Source organism: Perissodus microlepis, chromosome 13, assembly GCF_051167445.1.
Source record: "Perissodus microlepis isolate ML-2025 ecotype Zambia chromosome 13, ASM5116744v1, whole genome shotgun sequence".
Lineage (NCBI taxonomy): Eukaryota > Metazoa > Chordata > Actinopteri > Cichliformes > Cichlidae > Perissodus > Perissodus microlepis.
The window spans coordinates 20,028,480-20,055,628 of record NC_140473.1 but is presented as its reverse complement, the minus strand read 5'-3'; the positions used below and the strand labels follow the sequence as shown (position 1 = coordinate 20,055,628).

The window sequence follows — 27,149 nt, the reverse complement described above, 5'->3', positions numbered from 1 at the left end:
ATCCTCCATTTATCTTTTCCATTACACATCTCTCGGCAGGACAATGCCACTCGGTGAATTGTGAGGGATGTGTGTGTGTGTGTGTGGGTGTATGTGTGTGTGTGTGGGTGTATGTGTGTGTGAGAAAGACAGAGAGAGATACAAGGGAGTGTGAAAGAGTAGTGCGCTGCTGAATGAAGTCACAAACCTTTTTAGTCAAGACAGCCTCTGAGGTGGTCATCTGAAAAGCTGATGACTCATTCATACATTCATTTATGTGAATCATTGCTATTCACTTGTCAGCCATTCTGTATTCAGGAAGAATTGCTTATAACAGAGGTATTGTTTTCGTCCTGCATCACAGCTTATCTGCCTGTGTCCAGGAAATGGCACACTGCACATTCAGACAAGGTTACACGAGCAAAGCCTGGCTGAGTGCAAAGATTCCTTTTCTTTTTGGCACAACAAATGGTTTCAGAGCAATGAGAAATGTATTGTTTGGGATTTTAGAAAACTTAATATTCCTCCTGAGCCGAGTTCCTGAGTATGTCTTCAAGGCAACTGCTTCTAAAGTCCCTAAACTGCCAGCACTTTTGATCTGTAATGCCTCTTAATACATTATATATCCATGCTTTTAACATCTGCATCAGTAAAACAACACTTCTTAAACCACACACACACACACTTTGGTTTCACTGCTCTGACCTCATTTTATGAGCCAAATATATCTTATACCTGTAAGTAGGCACACACTTTTTTTGAAATTCTAAATTGCAAATTAAGCTACACTGGATTTATATTATAAGACATTTACAGGAGTTCAATTAAAAAAAATCCTATTGATTAGTTTGATTATGCAGGGTTCTGTCTCCTGCATATATACTAAGACCATAAATAGCCACAAGTGTACTATTTTCTTCCACAAGTTGTTGTCAAGTTCTTAACAAAAAAAGGTGCCAACTACTAATTGTTGACTCAAAATGATCCATTCTTAATGAGAACTATTGTGTCTTTTCAACATGTGTCATTAATCAGCCTCTCACTTATGACCCTGCTCTTTGCCATCAATACTTGCGTGGAAGGTTTTAAGGATGGAGCAAGAATCAATGCCACGTCCCTCTCCATACCCTCACAATGCATAATACACATGGACCATCTCTTCCTCCACTCAGGCAACTTTTTACAAAAAGTTTAATATAAATCCATAAATTAGAAATGAAGACAAACAAAATGAAAAATGTCATCAGAGACTACACTAGTAAAATAAAGAAAGAAACAGTGACACAATTTAATAAAAAGGATTTGTATTGTTTGTATTGTCAAACTGCACTACTGCATAACATACACAATACAAGTCATTTCGTGACTGTACAACATGCCATTATGAGTTTTTTTTTCTTCCTGATGGCGATAACAAAAATGATGACTATATATATGTACACAACTCTGTTACAAGTTATATCGATCACTTGTGTCGAGATAAACAGCACTGACAAAAAAACAACTATGGTCATTTTCGTCTAGGATCTAAAAACCTTGATTGAAAGAAACACAGTCAAACACAACATCAGTACTTTTCCCACTAGAATTTGGTCATAAATGCAATAAATTAAACAAGAGAACAATGAGAAAGTTCAAATGTCACTCTTGAAAATGTAGGAAGGGGTCCTCTTGGGGATGTGGAGATGCCACTGCGCGACTGAGCATGCCTGTCGATTGTATTTCCCATGAATGAAGAAATTTCATTACTCTGTCCATCCATCCATCCGTCCATCCATCCATCCATCCATCCATCCATCCATCCATCCATCCATCCATCCATCCTCTTCAGTACATCCCAGTGGTTTGCAGAAACACTCTTCCCTCTGAAACAATAAAAACGATAATGAATAAAATTTCAGCACAATAACATTTGTCAATTTCAGGGGAGACAAGCATTATTCTAACAGTAAAAGGCACGGTGCTGGATCCAATTCATTCACTAATTTCAATATCGAGAAGGTCCTATAGAGCCACAAGCAAAGATCATTAACAAAAGAACATTATTAAGGCTCAGTTGAAAGTGTTTTTCTGCCGCTGATCTCCATTTTTGGTGATAAAACTTCCTGGCACAAAGGAAGCACATCCTGCCCTGCTGTCTGACAGACAATTCCCCTTTAAATGATTTATTACTGGGTGTTAATTATGCAAATGATGTCCAAACAAACTCGTCATGAGGACAATTAAGACAGCCATTAATTAGTGGCCAGTTCTCTTCTTGCTTCACTGACATTCAATTAAAAATTGCTTTTGAACAAGCACGCTGTTTGGTATGGCGGTCTTGGCACAGCACGGAGCAGAGGTGGGCTGAATCCATGCACTCTTTTGATGAGGCCGAGCTAGAGATCATGGCCATTTCTTTTTCTGTCTGTTTAAGATGTTACATGTGGGATTTTCTCATTAATCTATCCCTATGAAGACAATAAAGGTGGCAAAATAAATATATTAAATGCCTGTCTCCATTAAACCGGCAACCTCAGAAAACTGTCTCATGCTTCATTTCATTTTGTTCAATTTCTCAGGAGTGGTCTCCCTGTGAAATCTTTGAAAACTCTTCCAGTAGACCGGTCAGTTAAGCATCAAAAGCAGTGAGTAGGTGAAATAAAGAAATCTCCTTCCCCAGCTTGGTCGATAGCGGCTAAATAAATTCCTGCCACTACGTATATGTATTTTTTGGGAACATTACGTCAGTTTTTAGCCACTAATATTAAATCAATTAGTCCCCGCTTGTTTAAAGTTTTAACACTCTTTCGAGGATGCCAATGTTCACATTTTGGACAGAGAGGACAGATGGTTTGAAAGAGGAGTGAAAGAAGCCATCTATGTCCACTGTGAGCGACCATCTTTGAACAGAGGCGGGGGTTTACGACACCAACTCTCTGCCATCTATAATCCAGTTTTGAGATCCCTTCCCAGACGCCTTAACGCCCACTCACATCCTGGGCCATCTGACCTCAGGAATTCGCATGATAAGGTGGGGCCAGGTTTCACAATGAACACACCCGAAACTCTGGCTGATTGGGACCCACACCCAGTTTCACACCTTGGCTCAGGCGATTAGAAGATCATCAGGGGGTCCTTTTGTCCCTCTGTGGGGGGATACTCCCACTAGGTTTATATCTGGGACTCTCCACCATTTGACCTTAGAACTGAAGAAGCTTCTCGGATGAGAGGTGAAACGTCTTCAAGTAAACTTAAAGAAGTCCAGACGCTTTTCTTTGCAAGCTCCTTTGACTACGATGACCTGGATGACTGAGAACCTTCACAGACATTTAAAGTTTTAAGTTTAGTGCGTTTCTACCTAAAGAGACAGTTTGTATTTCCTGTATTAATCACATTTAAGTTGTCTTTTGGTGGAAGAACATTAAAGCAGTGACAGCTTTTGTGCAGCATTTTTACCACAATTTTTTTAATCACAATGTGACGCCTGTTTTCACCTCTACATACTGAGAAAGCTGCCTTCGATATCTGGACACTTGTACCTTGTACTGTTGCTTTAGTGTCCACCCTGCTGTCATCGTGGTTGTTCCCATCCGAGTCCTGGGTCACAGGCTCTGTGTGGGGAGGGGCTGCTGATGATTGATGGCCTGTAGCTTGGCCATTAATTAATAAAGACACTTAATTAGAGGCTAATGAACAGTCAAGGCTACACTGTAGTGAAGGCTTGGGCAATATTAGATATGAAAAGAAGAATTACGAAGGATTTAGTCACTTAAATAAATTCTGAGTCAAAACCGTTTCTGTACCTGTGTGCGTGTTGGCAGTGTGCAGGAGACTGTGCTCTGCCTGATCACGGAGTTTCACCTCCTCCTCCAGGGCCTCCTGTAGTCTCCTTTTACTCCTCTTTTCCTTCTTCAGGCGCTTCTGGATAAGAACTTAAAAAAGAAGAGGAAGAAAGGAACAAGCAGACGGCCAAGAGTGTGAAAGGATGTCAGAAAAGTTCAAACTTTGCAATCAAAATATTTAGGTGCTTTTTTTAATGCTTGACTTGCATGCACTGTTGGATGCTTTCTGACCTTGGTGGATATTTGCAACAAAAGCTCTGATGGCACTTTGACCTTAGTAAGTGAGGTCAACATGCTATTAAAGTATAGCAAACTCTGCATTTGCTCAAAAACCCTTGCAACAGGTAAACAACATCACGCGGCTGTTTTAGTTTTTGTGTTTTGTGGTCATTTTCCACCACAAGTTGCACGCTTCCCCACCTGGTGTGTCCTCATCAACCAAACTGTCCTTGATTGGAATTTTCTCTGACCGTGCCGTATACGACAGCTTTTGCAAACTTGCCAAACTTGATTTAGTTTGTAGCAGACTGCCAACTTTAGTCTAATTCACCTCTGCAGATGCCTTGAGGGGTAATATACAGTAGGTGTCCTCACTTCCTTATCTGATTTTCCCGATAATGGACGTCCTGTCAGCTTTACAAGTGGATTAGACCACTCTTGTTTAGCTGCACGGCCGATTTTGTCAGTGTTTCGACAGTAAAATCCACACCGTGCCAGAGTTAATAAATTCACGAGGGTGAAATGTAACACTCCAATCAACACTTGCCAACTAGAATAATTTCCAGAGACAAAATCTCGAGTTAGCACTGACATTTGTTTCTAACTCATCTGTATGTGGAGTAGCCTACCTCTGTTTTTCTGTTCCATGCTAAGCTGTCTCTCCAAGGTCTCTCTGAGCTCCCGCTCTCGGACCAGCTCCATCTTCAACTCTGTCCTCTCCAGCTGGTCCTGCTTCTCCTGCGCCCTGGCATTCTCTATGGCAACTCTCAGTAGACCCTGCTTGGAGACACACAGACACACAGCAACAGGTTACACCAACATTAAAAAAGTAAACCCTTTACCAGCTGAACCTTACTAATACAAATTGAAAAAGACAGTGTTTCTGAACATTTCATGTTAACATAAAAAGTCTCCTAATTGTAAAAGTATAACAATCACAATTAATCTTTTTTAGGGGCAAATTTTTGTCTGTCATCACATTCGGTTAGGATTACCGAGTGGGAAAAAATGCTCGTCTTTTAACTGCCATCACTTCAGGGTCAGATGGGTTATTTATTTTCTCCCTGTGAAAACCCAACCAGAGAGGGCTTTCATTGTGACTATACTATAACAAAGATGTAAAATCTGAGAAGCAGGTCAGCACACGCCCATCTGAATTACTGCATATCCTAAATGTCTACTATTTACCATTTCAGGAAATCCCAAAGAGTGGCTCATCTCTCTTCCTATTCATCTTGGGGTATAATAATAACAATAAAGCCCGGCAGAGCCTCACCTGGATGTTCGTGAGCAGGGTCTCTATGGAGGACAAGCCTTCCGGGAAGATGAAGGGAGTGTGGTGAAGACCTGCTGGGAGCTTCTGTCCTGCCGGGTAAGAAACCCTCTCACAGCCCTCCCTGCTTGATGGGGGTTTCTGGTAGACTTGTCTATCACAGCTCTCCCTGGTCGTCTGAGCGGCCAAGGAGGTGTTATCTGGAGGCAAGAGAGACAGTTTGATGTTTAGTCTGTAAGGCTGATGCACATCTGACTGAATCAGTTTACTACAGTGAGCCCATGGCTTTCACCTTCACACAGACTCTTAAGAAATCACACACAGGGGTGCCATCACTTCATTATGTGAAGTAAGGATCAATAACAAAATTATTAGAGCAAGAAAAGTAAATTACTGACCGTGGTAAATACCACTTTGAGAAAACAAAGATAGGCAATAAGTGTATGAGACTTTCAATTTACACATTTATATTTATCATGATAACTGGTACATCATTTACTCTAATATATTCTTCATCCACTAAGAGACAATAGAGAGCTCTGGAAAAAGCTAGAAAGTGGATCTTGATAGTTGATAATTTTAAATACAAGTTGACAAAGCGTATTTCATATAGATTATAAAAGCAAAACACTTCAGCTGAAAGCCTCCTGCAAAGAAGGAGTGATTTAAATAATGTACACGTATAAAAATCAATTCAATTTTCTTGAGCTTCCAAAATGTATTTTGTGGTCTAGGCACTGTTTTGTTTTGTGTTTTTTTTTAACATCTATTCTCCTTCCAAAAGAGCAAACCTTTGAAAAGTGGTATGCATATTTGACAATACTTACTGTGTTAGTAATTTGTCTGACAACTGTCTCTTTTATCAAGTGTATGCTTCAATCCTATTAGTATAGTATATATTGGTTAATGTTTGTTTAAAATCAGCAAAAAAGATCTTCATTCTTGCGACAATATGTAATCAAAGCACAGAAATTTCTAGCTTACTAATATAATTTACTTAATTTCTTGTAAACACATCAAGCCCAACAGCAAATAGGTGTTTACACTAATTACTGCGTGCAAGTTCGTGCACACATGCACAAACGTCCTGGTTTGGGGTTTTAAAAATGTGGTTACCCTTTATTAGATGGCAGTCTGCCTATTGATAATGCACCACAGCTTGACATCTCCCATAAAACCAGCTAAGAACCTGCATTATGGATGACCATCTGTTTGTAAACCTGAGAACTGCGTGTACCCTATTCGTGACAGAGAGGGAGATGAAGATTAGCCATTTCCTGCATGTTTTTCCCCCTTGCATCAGGCAGTTGCTCAGTTTATGCGTCTACTGTCTTCAGAGCCGCCGAGGACGAAGACGTCCTGGGAGTTCGGCAGTTATTGGAGCAGAGACGAGTGTGAACGTGCGATGTGATATCTGGCAGTTTTCTCTGTCTGTGACAAATGACAGTGTTTTCTCCACTTAGCTGACCACAGCATCTTCTGCTCCAAATCCACCCACCTTCCCCACACTGCCTCGGCCTCACGTCTTGGCAACTGTCACATTCAAGGTGTTTCACAGATGAGAAGCAATACCCCCCCCCTCCCCTTTCTCCCTCTTTCTTGCTAAAAGCATTGCTCTGTAGAGAAAGGTAATTAGCAGGTGCTGGCGAGCTCAGCGGAGGGCATCCAACTACACTCCTGTGGCTCTCATACAGACACACACACACACACACGCATATTCGAAGCTGCTGAAGTGCGCAGTCAGCAGCGTGGGCTCCCCAGGCTCCTTGGATGTGACTGATCCTTTATTGAGTTACAGTTTTACGCCTACTTTACCTCACACTCGCACACAGGTCTGGCATACACATACACACACAGACACAGCTGCCAGCTTGTTTGATCATTTACCCATCTCTCTAACCAAGGTCACTGTCTGTTTTTCTCTTTTCTCCCAACTTCTCCCCCCCCACCCCCCACCCCGTCTCTCTTACTCTTCTCCCACCCGTCCCCAGGGCTAATGAACTTCACCACGTGAAGACTGCCAGTCAGCGGAAGAGGGAAAAAAGGGGGAGTGGGGGGAGCGAAAGAGAGAGACAGTGAGAGAATAAAATTTTGCTGATGTTTGGTTAATGGGAGTGAGGTGTCAGGGATGGCCTCTGATCTTTGCTGCATGGATACGTTGTTCAAAGACCAGTAAAACAGCACACACAGCCAAAAACGGACTCGCATACACACACTCGCAGATTATCATACAATGGATTGACAGAATGACAGCGCTGAAGTGCTCTTTGAAACTCTGCTCAATCCACGATAAAGCCTATCCTGTGATGTTCTAGGTCAAGCACAAAAGTTTGCAATCCAGTAAATGCACATGCGTTTCATTTGCATGCAGGAAAATCAATTGAAAATCAATCACATAAATGCAACGTGTGATGCATGGCGTTCACGTTGTTGGTGCCCTCGCTGCTTTGTCAATACTGTCAGACACCTGACAGCATCAGAAACCGTACCTGGGAGGCCTTTGTGATTTTTAGATTCAATTACTGAATAATGCGATTCCGTATTAGAATACATTTACATGCACGCACACACGTACAAACTCGCATACAAACAGTCTCTCTCTCTTTTTCTCTCGCAGTAGATTTCTGCTGACTGTTTGTCCTTGAGCAGTCCTCATTAAGCTAATGCAAACCTCCCTGACAGAGAGAACCAAACAACTGACGTTGCAGCGCCGTGGCAACGCAGGCCCTAACGACAGGGAGGCAGTCGTTATGTAGATGAGGTCCAGCTGAGAGCGCGGGAGGCCGCCTGGCTCGTTAGACCGCGGCCCAGCAAATGGCTCGCTAATGTAACACCGCTTCCTGGTCTAATGGAGTCCTGTTTTGCAGAATTATTTGTCTTTGCTCCCCGCAGGGAGCCTGGGGGCCACTGACAGCAAGAAGGGGAGAAAGTGGAGAGAAAGGGTAAGACGGTGAATGCTCATTGACCTGTTACTGATATACTGATTTCTTTCTTGTTGAACCCTCTTTCTTTAAAAATAAATAATTAATGAGAAACTCCCAGATAGGTGATGGAGGTGTTTAAATCGCCTTTAAATAACAATGTGCTGTGGATGAAGGTGAACTGCAAGGAAACTGAATGCTTGCTGTTCTGCATTGACAGACCTGTTTCAAAGGCAATTCATCTGTCTGAGAAATAATCAGTAAGCATTATTAAATGACTAATGACTAACTATACAATATATTCTCAGAAAGCAGTTATAAATTGACCTTTGCAGTGAGGTCAACACACACACACCTCTTTAAGATTTTGAAACTTCAAGCGCTGACTGTCTTACCTCTGTCAGAGTGGCTCCTCTTGTTCTCCTTGTTGTATTCCACTGAAGTCACATCTGTATCTCTGCCCCCCTGCACCAAACCAGGAGAATGACCCAACACACTGTGACTTGACGACAGGCTGTCATGGAGCGGATCTGGAGAGAAAACATACAACGCAAAAAGGTTATTAACGGACTTATAGCTCCTGTTATAGCTAAGAAAATAAAATATAAATAATATATATATGTATGTATTTTTGAACAGATTGAACCTGCCGCAATACTGTGCGTACACAAGTGAGTACATACGTGTAGTTTCTGCAGTGCGTTCTGTGTGAGATGGTGAACTTGACACACTGCTGCTGTGATTGGACGACAGCTGAGCTTCCTCCAGTGAGGGAGACGGGGAGGGGCTGTCACGCATTCGCTCCTAAGAAGCACCAAAGTGGCACACGGTCACAACTCAATTCAACTGAAATTATGGCTAATAAAAAGACACACAAAGCTCACAAAAATCTAACTTTAGAAAAACGAGAATCCAGAATCCAGAAATCTACTTTCAGGTCTTTTAAGCCATCCTAACCAATCATCAAAACCATACTTAAAAACATTATGAGATGAGACACTGGGAAAACTGTGTTGAGTGATTTGTTAATTTTTTTATGTGTCTCTTCAAACTCTAATTTATTTTAACAGGTTCAATTTCTTTACTTATACATAGCGGTTTATTTTTAAGCAAAGTCATCAACTTGGCGAAGAGGATTGCATTTTCTGTTGGTATGCAGCACATCTGAAAAATGCATAAATAGATATTGGATTGACCTGAAGCCAAGAAACGACTAATTATATTCTGGTAGCGATCCATAACTTGATTCCTAATTTTGCACGTAAAGGACAGAGAGATTGAATCATTTAGAAGATGTAGAGATAAGAACTATTTCTTTGGATGTTAAACGTTGGGAGAAATTTGTTTTAGCAAATGTTTTGTTTTGAAACAACATTTCGATGTAAATCTTAAACTCTGATTTCTTCCCTGAGCATCACGCGGACTCAGGCGATTACTGGCTCGTGGTCAGATCCACCGGGCTGATGGGCCTCTGAGTTCACCTTAATAACGGAGGTGGGAGCCCTGGCAGGGGGGTTGGCGTGGAGATGCGCCACGTTGGCCATGCTGGCCAGCATGCTCTGTCGGTTCATCTGGCCCATCGCCATGGAAACGGAGGCTGGCGCCAGGCTGGCAGGGATCAGAGGATGTGACATCATCATGAAGGGCAACTGCTCAAGAACTGGAGTAGAAAAGAATAAAAAAAGAAGGAGAACAAGATGGAGTAAGACAGTCAGTTGGTTTTCATAAGTCAGACCAGGCTGGCTCGTCATAAATGTGGGGCTTCTTTCGTTTTACCTTCAGCTGTGTTTGTTTTATTTTTTTTACCCATCACATCTTAAAAGGCTTTCCTCTGTTCGGCCCAATGTCGTTTACTGAACTGAAAATGCACAGCATCTCTCATGACAAGAAATAAATCTGAAAACCAGCGTCATTCCTCTTTGTTGTATTACCTGGATGACTGCTCTGCTTCTAAATCACAACTTGAAAATGTGCGTGAAAAAAATGTCGAAAGGAAGAAAAGGCAACAGAGTAGAGGAAGACACGGCTGTTTCTCAAAGGCTTTGATGGCCTCAAGATTTTTTCTGAGCGCTAAGAAACCTACAAATCCAGCCCTGCTGGAGTCAAGGGAAAACACATAACTTTTCTGTTAGTACCCCGGTGTTCTTTACCATAAATTAACACGTTTTCAGCAGTTGAAACTAAACTCCTATTATCTCGGCCAATCTGTCGTTCGCGCTCTTCTCTTTAAGACAAGCATGCACTATCTTTAAAGAAAATCCTTCCTCTCCACAGCACCCTAGTGGGTTGTTGCAGTCCTTCTATTCATGAAGCAAACAATCCTGTTGGGGGGGGAGGGGTAGAAAATGACATAAATATTTATCATTTAATAAAAGGAAAAACAAAAACAAAAGAAACACAGGGAGGAAGTGGAACAAAAGAAGCTGATGGCAGTCCTGGTGCTGGGCCAGCAATGCACGCTGGGTAATTATAAACACAAAGGAAAAAATCTTGGACTCTATTCCACAATTGTCACAAATAATAGAACGAGTGCATGGAAACAAAAAAAGGCTATCCAAAGAAGAGAGATGAAATAGAACAAATAAAGAGAGAAAAGGGAAGAAAGAAAAAGGGAGAGAATGAAAGAAGGGGAAAAGGCAAACTAAGAAATAAAGGGCGAGGCGTTGACTTTATGAGTTGGGCTCGCTGGACATATGTGCAGTGCTTTGTGCATTTGGCAGATTAGTCTCTCACTTGCCCAAAGCAGAAACCAATCCAAACAAAAGATCTGTCTGAATGGAGCTGAATAACCAGATGCTCCAACAATCAACTATGAGCCAACTCTAAATATTAAGCCTTGGTTTGAAACCAGCGCTCCACTTTTGTCACCCCCCTCAACCCCAACTCCAATCCCACCTGCCTCCAGAAATTTCATTTTTCTATCCCTCATCCTAACTCTGTTTTATCCCCCCCTCTCCACTCACTCTGCCCTCCCATCACTTTCTCTTATGTTTCATTAAAAACATCAAAAGTCAAAGTGCCTCTCTTATGTTTATCCAAACAAACCATTACTGTAAACACACAGTTACTGTAAATTTCCCAGAAGATCTTGTTAAATGCAGAAATGGCTGCTCCCTGCTCTTCCCCAGCCCATAAGGTGTCACACTCAGCATTTGTGAGTGTGTGCGTGTGTGTAATCTGAGATTGCCTTTGTAGTGGTTAAAGCTCTGGTAGGGGCCTATCCTTCCCATAAGGCAGTGGGTGGCGGTATGGAAAAAACACATTGTGCTTATGTGTGTATGTATGCCTGTGCTGTTTGTGTGTGTGTGTGTGTGAGAGAGAGAGAGAGTGTGTGTGTTTCCACTTGACTCTATCATTAACAGTGATTAAGCTTTACAGGTTTATAATGGCTGGTGGTAACCATGCCATCTAACTGTGCACAGATGCTGGCAGTTGTAAGTGAGTGTATACAATGGTAAACAATGGTTAATGTTGGGATTGTTTACAGACATAAGCACCGTACACACAAAGCAAAAAAAAAAAAAAAAAAGGTAATAATGGGTTTAAACATACAGTGATTTAACTGTAAGGACATTTTTTAGGACATTTCTGTCCTAAAGCCTTGTGCTGTGCTCCACATGTTAAGTGTGTGTGTGTTTGTGTGTCTGGCTGATAGCATATTCCACACAGACCTCCATAAGCCCAGTCATCTGTCTAAACACACTGATGTCGCTTTAACCTGTCGATAACAGTGTGTGAGTGTGTGTGTGTGTGTGGTGTGTGTGTGTGTGTGTGGGGGGGGGGGGGGGGGGGGGGGGTTTGTGTGTGTGCGCACACGAGCGTGCTTGTGCCCGTCCCGCCATCGATTGTCCAGCGTTTGTCGTTTGCATTCAGGATAGTGAATTAGAGAGAAGACTATTGATTTGGCTTCAGCCTCTCATCTTATTCATCTCTCTATCATCCCCGTGTGCTTACTACCGTGCACCGATGCTCCAGATCTGCTGGCTGCTCTCCCTCGCTGCAAAGCCAGGGATGGGCACTGTGAAGGGAACGGGTTTTTCTAACATATGACTAAAATAGGAGAATATCTGAACATGTAATGAGCAGCCAACAGGGATTTGATCAAAAAAAATGAGATGGTAATTCTTTGCTTTCCAGGGGCAAACTGTAAATGAGAGCACACTCCTTTGTCAGCTCTGAAAGGCAAGACTTTTTCCAGAAAAATCCTGATTTAATTTCTCTCCTTATGGCAAACAAGTGTGACTAACAAAGCTGGTCTGAGTCGACACTCTCTCGTTGGGATGACTAATAAGTACTAATGACTTGCCGGCAATGTTTTGAGGCCACAGAGCAGATGACCAACTGCGTTTTTCAGGAAATGATTCCTGAATCTTATTGAGTACCACAAATATGCAAACTAATCCAAGCTGGAGAAAATATTCAGCCTTATAGTCAATTATTACAAGCTGGGAAAAAACACCACAGAAGCAGTAATTTATATAGATGTGTTTATATATTTGTTTGGATTACCTCACCCAGATATCCTTTTTTGAATTTCATCTCAAGATCTTGCTGCTGTTGTTTGTTTTTCTACTAACTGTCTCTCAAAGGAAACATACAGGCTGCAGAGGTGATGTCACATCCTGGTTTTAATCAGCCTGGTTCATAAACACAGCTGCTCAAGTTGTATTGACTTGGCATCACAGATGTGTTCAACAGTGTTATGCGGGTCGTGATTAACATAACTCACACACTCACATATGCACGTACCAAAAAAAAAAGGATGAGACTCACCCAGTCCGGGGTTGTGGTCGCCGTTTTCTCCGTTTCGCCCGCCATGTTGTTGGTTGCTGTGGTAACCGGCCATCGCCTCCAGTTTGATCTTTTTGGCCAGGGCAGAGAGATCTAAGAGAGAGAGACAGAGACAGATGCAGAGATGAAGAAAAAGAGGGAAAGAAAGAAAGAAAAAGAATCAATAAGAGCCAGATCAATGGCCCCCGGTGGAGGATTAGAGCAGTAGGTAGGCAGGAGGTTGTCATAGGAGGACAGGGGCCAGCCATTCATTCTGACTGCACCGCTGCACTGGCCATTTAGTCTGCCAGGGAATCAGCAGTGATAGGAACAAGCCAAGACATTCATCTCTCCCACACAGGGATATCACATCCCACAGCACAGAGCACAGGATAACACTCAGCAGCGGCAGCAGCAGCTCCACCTTTCATCCAGAAAGAACTTCGTTATCGGTACGAATTAGACGCACAAGGCAAAAAGTGAAGATACTTTCTAATGGGGGTTGTGCACTTTTGGATAATGTGTAATAGAGAGTGAGAAAATGCGAGCCACGTTTTAATTTGTGTGTTGAACCCTAGAAGGTAGTTTGACCCTCAGATCACCCTGTAAAATAGAAAATTAAATATGTCTTGTGCTAACACAGTCAAACACGTTGAATTATTAAAGTTCAGACAAACCACACAACTGTGCAAACACGGCAGAGGAAACACAAACAGACCGTAAGTCTTAATTTCCTGGTCTTCAATACGTCTAAACATTTGCAACAAACTGAACTGCTGAGTGGTTTTCTACGCTCCCATCAGACGGCGGGTGTCTGAGGTGAACAGCTGAAGACGTCGACAGCCACAACAAAATTGTTCCTTTTTCTTCTCGTCTCCTCTTCTTCTCTCTCCTGCCCTCTCCCCTTCTCTCCTCCCATCCCCTCTCCTTGCGTTACCTTTTCAAATGTCAGCATCGCAGCGGGACATAAGCCACTGTGCTGCATGTGTGTGTGCGTGAGTACACGAGGGCGAGAAAAAGAGACTAAGGAGGATCACATCAAAGATTTTCCCCTGCCTTTTACGCTCAAATGTCCTCCCTCTCTCTGTCTCCTTCTCCCCTCTCATGTGGCCAGTTCTAATCAGTAGCACTGACATTGCCGCCGTGCCCTCTCCTTTGGTGGAAAAAGACTCTTTTTTCCCACTGAGAAAGATGCTCTTGAACGCTCACGCAGACACAACGCACACACACACGCGCGCAAATACACATACACACTCAAGCACCTTTGAACAGTGAGAGGAAGCGGAGGCTAATAGAAAATGGCTTCTTTTGAGGCGGGGAATGAAAAGATCAGGTTGCAGTGAAGAGCACAAAGCCAAGGGCAACTTTGAGAGCGGTGAGGTGCCAACAATTACTTTTCTCCCTTTCTCTTTGCAACACACACACACACACAAACACACACAGACTACAAAAGGGACTCAAACACAAAACCGTGACTAAAACAAGCAGCGCCATGGCCTTTAGCAGACTGTTCGTAGAAAGTCAGAATATAAATGTAACATGCAGCTTCAGATTGTAAAATTTTAAGTGCCAGATGTGCAAACACTTCAAAATGATCATAAATTCTAACTCATACTGAAAAGCACAAATAACGATTTAAAGTCTCCTTTACACAATAAGAACTTAAAGGTTTACAGTACCAAGCTAAACACATCCTCACTTCAATTATAAAATGAATTTCAAAGAGGTTTCAGAGCTTTTAGAGATTATGATTCTAACCCAGTTCAACAGAGGGCTTAACAGGGAACGCTGTACTTATAATTCAAGAAAAAAAGACCAAGCTTGCAAATTATGAGTTGTTTCTCATATGTCAGCAGTGCGTATGCTAATTTTATTAATCAACACAGCGGTCACCTCCCCGAACCCCACCTCCTCATACTATTGATGAGGGGTAAAATGTGCCATCACGGGGGTCTGCTTGGAAAAGCGGTGAAACCCGCCCCATTCTGCATAAGCAACCTGTTCTTTTTTTTTTTTAAACTGATGGGGTAACTCAGCTGGCTGCCAGATCACTGCTTTCACTCTGAAAGCTGAAGCAAGAACAGTTTTTGAACTTTGCTGACCGCTACTCTTGTCTGAAGCAACAACGTGTCACTAGGAGGGATTTGTCTGGTGAACCCTGACATCAGAAAAAATTGTGTAAAGGGGTGATTACACAGGCTTTCTCCTTTATTTCTCGAATATGGAATACAATCACAGATGTTTCCATTATTAAACTTTAATATTAGTTTTGTTTACTTAAATATTAATGTCTTTATAAGTAACAGCTATACTAAAATAATTTTCTCACCATATTAAATAGTTAATCTTGTGGTTAAAATACATGAAACTATGTGAACAAACCTTAAAAAAGCTGATTATAGATATTATTTGCATTAAAATCAAATTAATATATATACATTAAAGCAATAAAATATTATTTTGATCAGTGCATTTTCATTTATTCAAATTTTTTCCCCACATTTAAACATTGCACTGCAACTTCATACGTGTCAGTAATTACATTTTTTTTTTCACTTTTTTAAATTAATAAATGTGCATTCCTTTCTATTTCTGTTCCATTTCTGTTCTATTTCTGTTCCTGAAAGACCAGGTGGTTGGACCAACTGTTCATTCGTCTTTATTGACGATTATTTGACTGCACTACATATGTACTCCTCCTCTGATTGTCCTGCTTAAACAAATCATCTTTTTTCTACGTGCAGCAGCTTTTTCATATCAACATGCCGACTAAGGGCACACATCGGGATCGTTTGTGAGTCGCTTACTGTAGACAAAAAATTATTGAGAAAACACAAAATACCAGAACCTGAAAATATTGATTATTAAACTATCACAGCCAGTTAAACAAGGTGAAAGTCAAAATTTAATAAAAAATTTATTGTGATATGTGTAAAACAAAACTTGCTTCTTTCCTATACTCTTTTAAGAACATGCCCTGCACTGCACATGATGCCATACTGGTAATTTAAGACACACACTGTCATAATAGTTTACTGTGCTCATGCACTTTTGTGATATTGTTTCTTCAGAAAATATGCTCGATTTATGTGTTTGTGTGTGTGTGTGTGTGTGTAGGTCTGGGTGGTCACCTGCAGGAGGTATAATCCCAGCATGCATCAGACCACTGTGAGACAGCATGTGGTGAGTCCCGCCCTCTGTCGCACTCTGCAGCCTCTTGGGCGGTCGTCCAGGCCTTGAACTGCAGGCGGAAAACACAAGCATGCATTAATAATTAGGCAGTTTAATACTTTACCCACTTAGTCACTTTTTCATGCCGAGACTGAGATGGGTGGCCCGGTTAAAGAAAGTGTCCTTCAGCCTGTAAACCTCTGATCCTGCTGAAGTGTCAACAAGCAAAACACTGAAACCCGACCGGTTCCAGGAAGGCTGCTGTACAGCAAATCTGACCTCCCTGTGGATACGAGCAAGCAAAAAACGAGTTTCCCTATGGCATCAATAAAGCACCTCATTACTGTTCAGCTTACTCATTCATTTGTTTGCTTATTAAATGTGTTTGCTCGCCTCCTCTTTCCTTCAATCCTTCCTTCATTCAGTCCTCTTTCCCCGCCGTGCCACAATTTTTCCTCAATAAACACTGACTACAAGCAGATTCACATGGATTCTTGTCTTGTGTGCGCGGGTGTGCGGTTTGATTGAGCTGGGCATGCTCAATCAATCTTAGAGGAAGTATGTGAAAAGCTGTCAGGCATCACTTTGGCTCTGACTAAACGGTGTGAATGTCCTGACAGGGGAAATGACACGGGCCACATCAGGCTTAATGACAACCAGCGTACCTCATCTCCTTTCATAGCAACCTGACATAACATGAGTCTGTGGGCAAGTGCGAGACAGAGCGAGGGAAACAAGAGGAGATGAAGACGGAGTGACCGAGAGCTGAAGAAACAGAGAGAACAGTTGAAAAGTTGATGCAAGACAAGGAGTGTAAAGCGAGAGGAAAAGGTGAATAAAAGGGAGAGTTTGAAATTGTAAGACAAGGTGGGAAAGAGTAAAAAAAAAAATAAAAGGGGGGGAAGAGATAGACTAGCAGCAGCAGCTTCCTAGCGTGGGGTGTCTTTGAGCAGATTTTAATTAGAATCTAATCCAGCCGTCATTAAGGCCCCATAAACGAAGCTGTCAGTCAGGAGATTAATGGCGCCTCATTTGCATATTGCATATAATTCATCAATTACACAGCAGAAAGGACCAATCCCCTGTTGACACACCCACTGGCTGAGAAGGGGGGAAAACGGAGAGAGACAAAAAGACAGAGAGAAAGATTGTGTAGTCACTAACTGTGGGAGAAAAACAGGTAGATTGTGAGTGTGTGTGTGGGCGTGCGTGTGCGTGCACATCGGAATGTGAGTGTGTGCATGTGCGGGGTCGTGTATGGGTTTGTGTGAGTGCGCACACGTGTGTATGAAGTGTTCAAAGGTTAATTTGATGAGCCGATGAGCTCCACAGTTCCTGCCCTCGGTTTTAATGAGTTGTTATTATTGTCTCTTATTATGGGCCCAGACCGACTGGGATGTGACAGCTGACATCAGATATCTCACACTATCACACACACACACACACACGGGGGACGCAGACAGTGAGAGACGCACACAAGCATGCAGACACACTCAGGTAGATTCGCATACCCACGCACACGACATGAAAGACATACAGCAGGGATGTGTGAGTGGGATAAAGTTGTAAGTATGTGTTTTGTGTGCGTGTGCGCATGCACGTGTGTTTGTGTGGGAGTATGTGCAGTTTTTGTGAAGGTGGGGGGCGCATTCAAATTACAAACAATATTCTTTTGCAGTCCTTATAGAGCAGCATACTGGGCTTAACAAAAGCAGGAAATGTATTTTTAGGTCTCAGGTTTGAAGGTAAAGTAACAGTTCCACCGCAACTGATGTTGAAACACCTTAAATGAATACACACACACACAGGCACATACGCACACACACACACACAAACAGATGCGCGCACACACACACAAACGCAGTAGTGAACATCAGTGGGGGGAAATAAAATATACAGAGACCAAAAGACCATGGTTGGTTTTTACTGCAGCCGCTTCCCTTTCCCTTACTACTGTTTATTTGCACACACTAATTAATGGCCTCTGCGTGTCTGCGTTGATGGGTGGGTGTGTTTTGTATGTGTGTACGTCTGTGTGTGTGTGCCTTTGTATATGTTGCATTTTAGGGGGCATAAAGAACTCAAACCTAATTTTGTGTTTAGTCTGCAAGTGCGTTGATACATCAAAGTGACCCATGGAGGGAGGTCTATGTGTGTGTTGTGCATGCAAGTGTGTTTGTGTATGTGTACATGGTGTGTGTGTTTGTGTGTGTGGTTGGAGAGCACCGGTTCCCTGAGGTAGGATTAATGAAAAAGCCTTTCATGGAAAAGTCATCAAGCTGAGGGGATGGAATGAGAGAGAGGAGGGGGGAGAGAGAAAACAGTTCATTGTGTGTGTGTGTGTGTGTGTGTGTGTGTGTGTGTGTGTGTGTGTGTGTGTGTGTGTGTGCGCGCAGAGGAGGGGGTGTATGGCTTATGACCTCTTTGTCTCAAACTTTAATTAAAATCTCACCCAGACGTCCTCCCTCATGCCAACGCTCTGGCCACACATGCACACACACGCACACACACACACACAGTTTTTTTAAATAAAGGTACTCTGTACATTGAGTTCTGCCCTCCAAGCTTAGTGTGTGTGTGTTACCTGAAACATGAAACGCCAAACATGGCAGCTGGAGCTTAGTGCAGGTGGAACAGAAACAAAACACAACAAAGATGACAGATCTCTATCCTTGCTAACACACACACACACACACACACACACACACACACACACACACACACACACACACACACACACACACACACACACACACACACACAGAGGGGAAAGAGAAAAGTAATGAAAGAAGAGGAAGTGTTACAGTCAAAACAGTGGAACAGTGGAACAGCTACTAGCTTGGAGGGACTGAGGTGGTGATAGGTAGCAGCTGTGTGTGTGTGTGTGTGTGTGTGTGTGTGTGTGTGTGTGTGTGTGTGTGTGTGTGTGTGTGGGGAGAGAGAAAAAAAAAAAGAGAACTTGCTCAAACAAGATTTTGTTTTGAATATATTAGAGGCGCTTTACAGCTCCCATGCTCCCATCCTTTCAATCTGTGTTTATCACATGGGTTTGTATTCGCCGTCACGGTCCGGTTTGATAAATCATAATGTCGCTGCTGTACGCAGGAAGACTTATGTTGGTGGTTACAGAAGGCAGGGAAAGATTGATGTTGTGATCTTCCTCTCAAATCGAGGGCTGAAAAAGCTTTCTGCGCCATTGTTATTAGGAAAGCCTGCGTGATGATGTCATGAAAGAAGCAGGCAGGACAACACACACACAGACAGACGCGCGCACACACACACACACACAGTGGGGCTCGACTTTGAGGACGTTTGATCATGGCAAAAAATCTGATCTCCTAAACTGATACCGCTTCACATTCCTGTCCCGCATTCCAGGGTCAAAGCTGTGTCAAGACTGAGTGTGTGTCTGTGCGTTTGAAAAGTATGTGTACTCCATTAAAACCTGTCACAGTGGAAGACATGGAGGCCCTCTCTATCTCATCGTGCTCGTCTCTATAAAACATCAAAAGAGCGATGAGGTTAAAGTTGAGCTAACCGCCCCAGCCTAACACAGACACTCAAACACACATGAGCATACACACAGCCCTCCTCCCCTTCATCCTAACACTGCTGACTTTGACAGTGAGTTATGGCATGGCAGTGGGGCTCAGCTCTGAGAAGTCCACCTTCCCATGCACACACACACACACACACACACACACACACACACACACACACACACACACACACACACACACAAAAAAACACTGGCTCGACACTGCCAAGTCGAGAAACACAAAGAGGGTGCTTTTGTTGTACTCTACATACCACTGTGTCTCATTCATCATTTGTCGTTTGATTTAAGTTCGAGTAACATTAACACCTGCTTCATATATTTGACTCTGCTTTTGTTGACGCCCCTGCTGCATGAGCTGCAAAGAAAAGCGTGTGAATGCGAGCTGAAAATTACCCAAAAAAAGGATTTCTGCTTCCACCCAAATATATTTGTGGTAAATGGAATTTTGCTCACGTTATTAGAAAAAAAAGGGGCCTCTTTCAGCAGTATCTCCCAAGAAAATATGACCTTGGTACTGTGGTTCATCAAAAATAACACACTATCAGCAGTTTTAATAGGGACAATTTCTTTGGAAGAAATTAGGTCCTCTGAAAACTGCTATCTGTCCAGTTGTTATCTGTAACATGGACTTTTTTCTGGAAAAATTGCCATTAAGTTTTTTTTTTTTTTTAAATGTCATTTTCCAATGCTTTGCACAATTGCTTTTACCTCATTTTACAGGGTTGGAGGCAAGAATCTTAATGCAAATATGAGGGCAAACAAACCTATCTGCATGGTCCAAATCAGGTGCCAAGTTAAAAAAAAATGCATATATAGAAATAATATAAAAATGCACTGTAAGTTGCAAACCTTAAATACCATTACTTATAAATATATATCCTGTGTTACTATTCAAGTGTGTTGTTATTAACGTAATCAGTTTGCCATGTTACACTACTTTTATGTAACATTCAGGAGGGTAGGCATTTATGGACACTGCATAATGAATACTTATAGGGAATCTGTAAACTATATGCACACACACACTTTGACCTGAGCGAGCTATTTGATGTGTGTTACTAACAGAGAATGAAACTGTTCCTTTGTCAGGGAGAAAGAAAAGGATGGAGGATCAGGTTGCCTCCTACACGCCATGTTCTCACTGTGGAACTAATGTCATTTAGCAGCAAAGCCAGCAAACACACAGGCGTGACCATGTGAGTTTCTGTGTGTGCGTGTTAACAGAGTGTGTTTGTGTGTCACCTATGCATGAATTATAACTAGGCTTTGAGTGAGGGTGAAGTCGGCCCTTCTTCATGGTTTGATGAGTCAGTGGTCAGTGTGTGTGTGCGTGTGTGTGTGCACAGCAGGCGTTAACAGTGAGACAAAGAAGAGAAGGAAAGACAACGGTAAACAGAGGACACTGCTTCAAAAAACCACTTCATTTTAATCTAAAAAAAAAAGAACCAATGAATAAACAAACAGCCCAAAGAATAACTAGCAGGATGAAAGCCATGTAAAGCATTCTGTTAGTCATGTTAAACTATCAGACAAGGCTGCTATTTTTTTTTTCAAGCCTGTCTCACTGTAGTGAACTGGAAAATAATAAGTGATGGCTGTCTTAATCAGTAACAGGAACCTCAGTCAGCCTTGACGTGGTCGGAAAGCTGTATCATCAAAATCTCTGAGATGTTCTTGAAACTTTTCGCTTTGGTCAGAAATCTTTAAACAAAAGCCATCTTGAGTTTCACTTTTTACCTGCTATTGTATGTCGATCCGTCCACGCCGGGGATTACTTAGAAACTTCTAATGCAGGTGGAGCTGATACTAATGGCTACCGCAGCACACTTGAAGCCTTCAGACAAAGAATCACAGAAGTCGTTTGAAGATTTCAGACGAGTGATGTTTTAAGATCTCATTAAGTAAAGGCTGTTTGAGTGTTGTGTGGATAATTAGAGACGGCAGAGGATGTGTATTTTTCGGGGGTTGTATAACATCGTTCCCATTAACACCAGACATAGAAGAAATCCCCAAGCAGCCAGAAGATGCATCTGGATTTTGTCTTGGTTGGAGGGCCGCAAATGCTTAAGCGCAGGTGTTAATCCACGCATGTAAAGCTGGAAGCTGATTCTCACAATAGTATGTTTCTTTTTGGAGTTTTTTTCTGGGCTTGCTCAACAAGTCAAAGCTTGTCTTAAATCCCACACTTTGACTTAAAAACCAAAAACGGCTTAAAGATTAAATAAAATGAGGGCATATCAAAACACTGGAATGATCTTACCTACAAACAGTAAATATAAAGAACTGGGGGAAAAAAAGTAATTTAAACATTGCAGAATCGGTATTTTGGCATTTATCAGCGCACATCTAGATGCATTCTCCATCTCCATTTAATGGCAGGTGTAAATTGGATCATTCACGCTCCAAGGAGCTAGGATTAACCATCAAACAATATAAATTCCCCAAACTAAGACTAATCCACAATGCTCTGGATTCAAACTCATGCTGTTATGAGCATGTGGTCTGCACAACAGCAGACTGAGGCACCAGGAAACCACAAATCCCAGCCAATTTAGCCCCTTTATCCAAACATATCTGCTGCACACTGGATTGATGACCCATGTAGCTGGTCACCATCAGAGTTCTGCAAAACAGGCTAATTTACATAATCGCATCATAAATACCGAGAATTCATTTAATCATCTCCTCTGTTCTGATGCTCAGGGCTAAAGAGTGTTGATATGATAAGACAGCAAGTTATTAAGAAGGGAGAGAGAGAGAGGGATGGAGCGAGGGAGGCAAAGAGAAGGAGGGAGAGAGTAAAGGGATCAGTGAGTGAGTGAGTGAGCTTGTTCTGATTTAAGCTGCCGCTTGGGGCCAAATGAAAATTAATTAATTTCTGTGAAGAATCAATTTCTCAGAATGACAGTGTCACATTGATGTGTGCAAGTGTGAGTGTGTCAGAGAGAAAGGGAAGTAGTGCGTGCGTGCATGTCAGCGAGAGAGATCAGACTCCCAGATAACATGAGAAACTTTTAAGAGTGTTTTTCTCATAAGGATTACTAAAATTCATTATCGCCAACACCATAATCACCATCACAGTGTTTATCATCCATAAAAATGGTAATTAGTAACAGCCCCAGCGGCAGCAGTGCTGTGGCAAATGAGAAGGGGTTAACTGGACCCAAGTCAGTTATTATCAAATCAAACACGAACTCCAATAAAAGCTAAAATAAATAAATAAACATATGGAAAATGTATTTTCCCTCATGCAGCAGCTTTAAGGAAACTGAGTTTGCTTTTAAATTAGTGGAATCATTTGTAGGCAAGTTCTGAAACATAACAGACACACTCTGTAGAGATACCCTAGATATAAAATAACACAAGGTCATTAGTAATAATGGAGTTTATATTATTATGTAGATTTTTGTGACACTTTTCATGACCTGCTGACTGTTGATCCCCCAAATTTGATATATTTGTAGCTATCTGCTAACCCCACCTGCTGCACTCCCCCTCCCTCAATAATGAGCTGGGTAACCCTCCATCACACTGCCACCCTCCCCACCTTCCCTTCGCTCTCCTCTCCCCGGACCCCTGACTCACCTTGCATTGGTACAGTCGTTGTAGAGCGTCTCAAAGTCCTGCCTGGAGATAAGTTTGCACCGGTTCACCCCGGGCTGGATGGCCCCGAGCCCCCGAAGAACCCGGACCTGCTCCACGTTGCACACCACCGGGGTAATGTCCAGCCGTTTCAGCTTGGTGTAAACGGTGTGTAGCCCGCCGACCAGGTGTTTGAGAAACACGTCGAAAGCCTGAGGCAAACAGATGAGCTCCTTGTCTTTCACCGTGAACGACGCCAGTTTGGCACCTTTCACCTCCACCAGTTTGCACTCGTTGTTCTGCGGCGTGCTCTCTACGGGCGACGCAGTGGCGTACACGGGCTTAGCGCTGCTGGACACCGGAGCTCCTCCGCTCTTTAACGGGGTCCCGTTCGGCAGTAAGAGGTCCGCCCTGAACTGGTGAAGCAGCGCCGGGTGCGCCACCGGAGGAGCCGGGGAGGAAGCGGCGGAGGTGGCCGCAGGTGGCGGAGAGTTTGTGGCCGGAGACACGGAACTTGGCGCCGGGTGGTGCCCGAGTGGAGCTGCGGGCAGCAGAGCCGGAGGCGCAGGAGTTGCCATAGTGGTCATGACCAAGAACAGGAGAATAAGTAAACTTCAAAGTCAACTATTTAAGAAAGTAACTTGGCCGAACACACGCGTACACTTTGGAGAGTGTGAACTGCGCATGGAGCGTGCCGAGGAGGAGAGAGGGGGATGAAAGAAGAGTAGACGGGGTCCGTGTGTGGAAAAACAGATCACATACTTGAATCAGAATGAGCGGAGGCTTGTCTCAGAGCTGGAGATGCTACTGTCACATTAACATAAAGAGGAGGAGCCTGGGCTTATTCTTAGAGAGTGAGAGACGCGATCAGAGAGAGGAGAGGGAGAGAGAGCAAAGATTAGCCTACATAAACTTTGGATAAGCCTATTTATGAACGCCTAACGAAACGACACCTAAATATTAACGCCTCTGATGTCTGTAGCAATGCGATCTCCAGCTTTATAACATTTAAATCTCCATATTAGGGTAATCTTCCTATAACATATTTGGGTATAATTATTTTATCCTCGGGGAGAAAGAAGTAAATGACTGCAGTTCTTTTTCTGAGAGAAAATGTTTGTGTTATCCCCAAATACTAGTCTTTATGGATATCAGAGGGACTTTTAAAAATCTGATTATGACAAGCAGAGTGCTTTAAATAAAGTATTGAACGCCTCACTCTAATATATCAAATATTAGATATGTAGAAGTGGTAGTATTTGACTTTTATGTGCAGTCTATTTTTTTTAATTGCGCTGATGAAAAAAGACATATTTTAGATTTATGCAGATCTGTCAATGAAATTAAATATTTGGAAAAATACCACCCCGCCAGTGTCGAATCTGATAGTGTTATCACAGGTGGATTAAAAAAATCATAAGATATTTTAAAAATCAATTTAAAAAAGGCATAACTTTTTTATAAAGGTAATTTGTGTTGCACCTCCTCTCTCTTATAAATGCAAAGCGGCTGTACAAGAGCTTGTACAGGGGCCAGCAACCTTGGCTTGACAAATTGACCCCTTTACCCCAAACTGATTCCTTATCCACACACACACACACACACACACACACACACACACACACACACACACACACACGCACACACTTCCATCATTTACATATGGAGCTTGCAGTCCTTTCAAAGTGGCTTTCACGGAACATTGTGTTGATAATGATCTCGGTTGAGAGGGAGAGAGAGACACAGATCTCCAGAGACCATCTCACCATAAGACAAGGGGGAAGAGGATAAAACTCTGACTGTACTCCAACTCAAAGGACTTTAACACTTCTTTCCCTCCCAACCCCCCCACCTCTCTCGAATAAGCCCTCTTGTGTTTTTTAATTGGCAGAAATTAATCTTTAGGATGTAGATGGTAGATTTACATTCATTAAAAGTCAAGAGAGGAAGCCAGGCTTGATGCTAATCAAATCTGCTTAATTATGCTTAACATGAGTATCTCCAGGGGGAGAGAGAGAGAGAGAGAGAAAGAGAGAGAGAGATAGCTAACTCGAACTTTTTACTTTTTGCCTTTGATAACTCCTGCTGAGTATGGCCTTTTCCTTGGCAAAAAGAAATGTCACGACTCTCTTTCTCCATCTGTAGAAAATACACCGATAAAGCCATTAGTGTTGAGAAGAGCTGATTCATGTTGTAAATTCCCACCTTTAAGTGTTTAATAGGTAGTAAAATGTTCGGTTCTAACCTCCCAGGGCAGGGCTTTGCACGTTTTTAGCCATCATCTGATAGGCTTATAGATTCGCTGATCTATGATGAACTCAGTCAACTTTGCACAACGGTATAAACAAGGACCTGATGAGTAATATGCCAGCCTAGAGGAAAGCTTCGCACCTATAAACTGCACCGCTAGGTTACAGTTTAATTACATTTTTCATTTTACCAGAGAATACCACTGCAGGATGAACTGGTGGGAAGTGACTTTGTCTCGCAACAGGAAGGTCATGGGTTTAATTCATACAGCAGCTATTGTGCTTAGACTCCCCTGAAAAGAAAACAATGAAGTAGCTCAATACTCAAGTCACTCAAGTATAAAAACACAGTGTGGCACACACAGGAAAACTAATTCATACTTCACTCTAACGTTAATCAAAGCTTGCTCGCAGATCTTGAGAAGTACAGCGTGGTCCTCATTTATTTTGAAGTCTAAATTATCCATTATGTGCTCAACACACCTGATTCTCCAACGTAATTATCTTTTTGGGTTATGCGAGCAGCATAGTTTTTAAACTCACTAGAATAAAATGCATGGAATAAACTACTTACATTTTTTAATTGTAAATCTGACAATATCATAGCAGTGAAATGCCAAATCAGTGGTATCCTTAGTCTTTGAAGTGCTTTAAGTTCCTCTTCCTCAGCCTATCTATCTTGACCGCCTGGGAAGATTCTCCCTTCACTGAATATTAGCCTACTGAGTTAATTAATGTTTAATATCTTCTTCAGGACCTCTAATTGCACCAGTAGTATTATAATTTAAGTTTTAACCTCCAACATTTCCCTCACTTTATTTTTATTGTATTACATAATCCTTATTAGTTTGTTTAAATGTTTGTTATGTTCGGTGGACTTATTGATTATATTAAAGATTTCCTAGGAAATAACAGTCAGATCCCAAGTGAGTTGCCCCCGCCAGAACAACGAGCTCGCCAGAGATTTAAATCCGGTTTAAGATGCTTTTTCCTTGCCGTTTTATTGCCTGAATCAAATACACGCAGCTTCCTTTAAGATCCCAATTCTGGCTGCGGTTTTCTTCTTTTAACAGTTCATATTTATCTTGCCACGCTGCCACCATGAGCCAAAGAGACAAAGATAATGTTCATGTTGTGTCGCTGTTTGAAAGCCAAGCTCTGGTCCTTTCCACATGTCTGTTTTGGCCAGTGAGCAGCAGAAGCATGAGGGAAATGTGTAGGTGGTTAGATCAGCCGATGAAGTGTAAATACCACTCAATCTGTTCTCATTAGAGGAGTAAAAACATACGAATCACTTCGCCTCTATTAAAAATGCCCCAGGGTCCTAGTTAAGTGTGTGTGTGTGTGGTCATATATGTGCTTGTGTGAAAGAGAAGGAGGGGGGTAATGACAGAATGATGTTTTGGCATTTGTGTCTGCAGTGGGGATCTGAAATGCCACCACCATCAATGCTGCTTAATTCTCAGAAACATACACTTAATCTGAACAGACAATCCGTTCCGACAGCCACTGTCATGATTCAAATCAACTTGGAGTGAAGAGTGTGCGTGTGCTCTTGTGAGTGAGAGAGTATGTTATTGTGTTTTGGTATGTCATTAGGTG

The 27,149-nt window shown here is 42.3% G+C and overlaps 1 protein-coding gene and 1 long non-coding RNA gene across 4 annotated transcripts; one reads left to right on the top strand and one right to left on the bottom strand.

Annotated features, from left to right (window-relative positions):
- Nucleotides 1–1,266: 1,266 nt before the first annotated feature.
- dachc (dachshund c) lies at nucleotides 1,267–24,140 on the bottom strand. Of its 3 annotated transcripts, none has more exons than XM_084948719.1 (11): nucleotides 23,302–24,140; nucleotides 16,118–16,227; nucleotides 12,990–13,100; nucleotides 9,698–9,876; nucleotides 8,900–9,020; nucleotides 8,612–8,746; nucleotides 5,299–5,495; nucleotides 4,652–4,802; nucleotides 3,765–3,893; nucleotides 3,501–3,572; nucleotides 1,267–1,844 (listed from the first exon to the last, which is right to left on the bottom strand). In XM_084948719.1, exons 1-11 carry the CDS (start codon nucleotides 23,883–23,885, stop codon nucleotides 1,807–1,809), a joined length of 1,827 nt encoding a protein of 608 aa, XP_084804845.1. In that variant the 5' UTR covers nucleotides 23,886–24,140; the 3' UTR covers nucleotides 1,267–1,806. The 3 variants fall into 3 exon arrangements, with proteins under 3 accessions (XP_084804845.1, XP_084804843.1, XP_084804844.1); XM_084948717.1 differs by having other exon boundaries at nucleotides 3,501–3,611; nucleotides 23,302–24,126; XM_084948718.1 differs by having other exon boundaries at nucleotides 3,501–3,611; nucleotides 4,652–4,799; nucleotides 23,302–24,125.
- On the top strand, nucleotides 8,695–9,727 carry LOC146375085 (uncharacterized). Its single transcript, XR_014801973.1, has 3 exons — nucleotides 8,695–8,774; nucleotides 8,856–8,887; nucleotides 9,629–9,727. It is a non-coding gene; the product is annotated as an uncharacterized LOC146375085 (long non-coding RNA).
- Nucleotides 24,141–27,149: the final 3,009 nt, after the last annotated feature.

Excerpts from the sequence above, each read along its gene's own strand:
- dachc (XM_084948717.1), bottom strand. The coding sequence starts at position 23,885 with ATGACCACTATGGCAACTCCTGCGCCTCCGGCTCTGCTGCCCGCAGCT. Across the intron at positions 9,021-9,697 it reads CTCCCACCTCCGTTATTAAG|GAGCGAATGCGTGACAGCCC; the intron begins GTGAACTCAGAG and ends GGTGCTTCTTAG. Across the intron at positions 1,845-3,500 it reads CACTAAAGCAACAGTACAAG|AGGGAAGAGTGTTTCTGCAA; the intron begins GTACAAGTGTCC and ends TTATTGTTTCAG.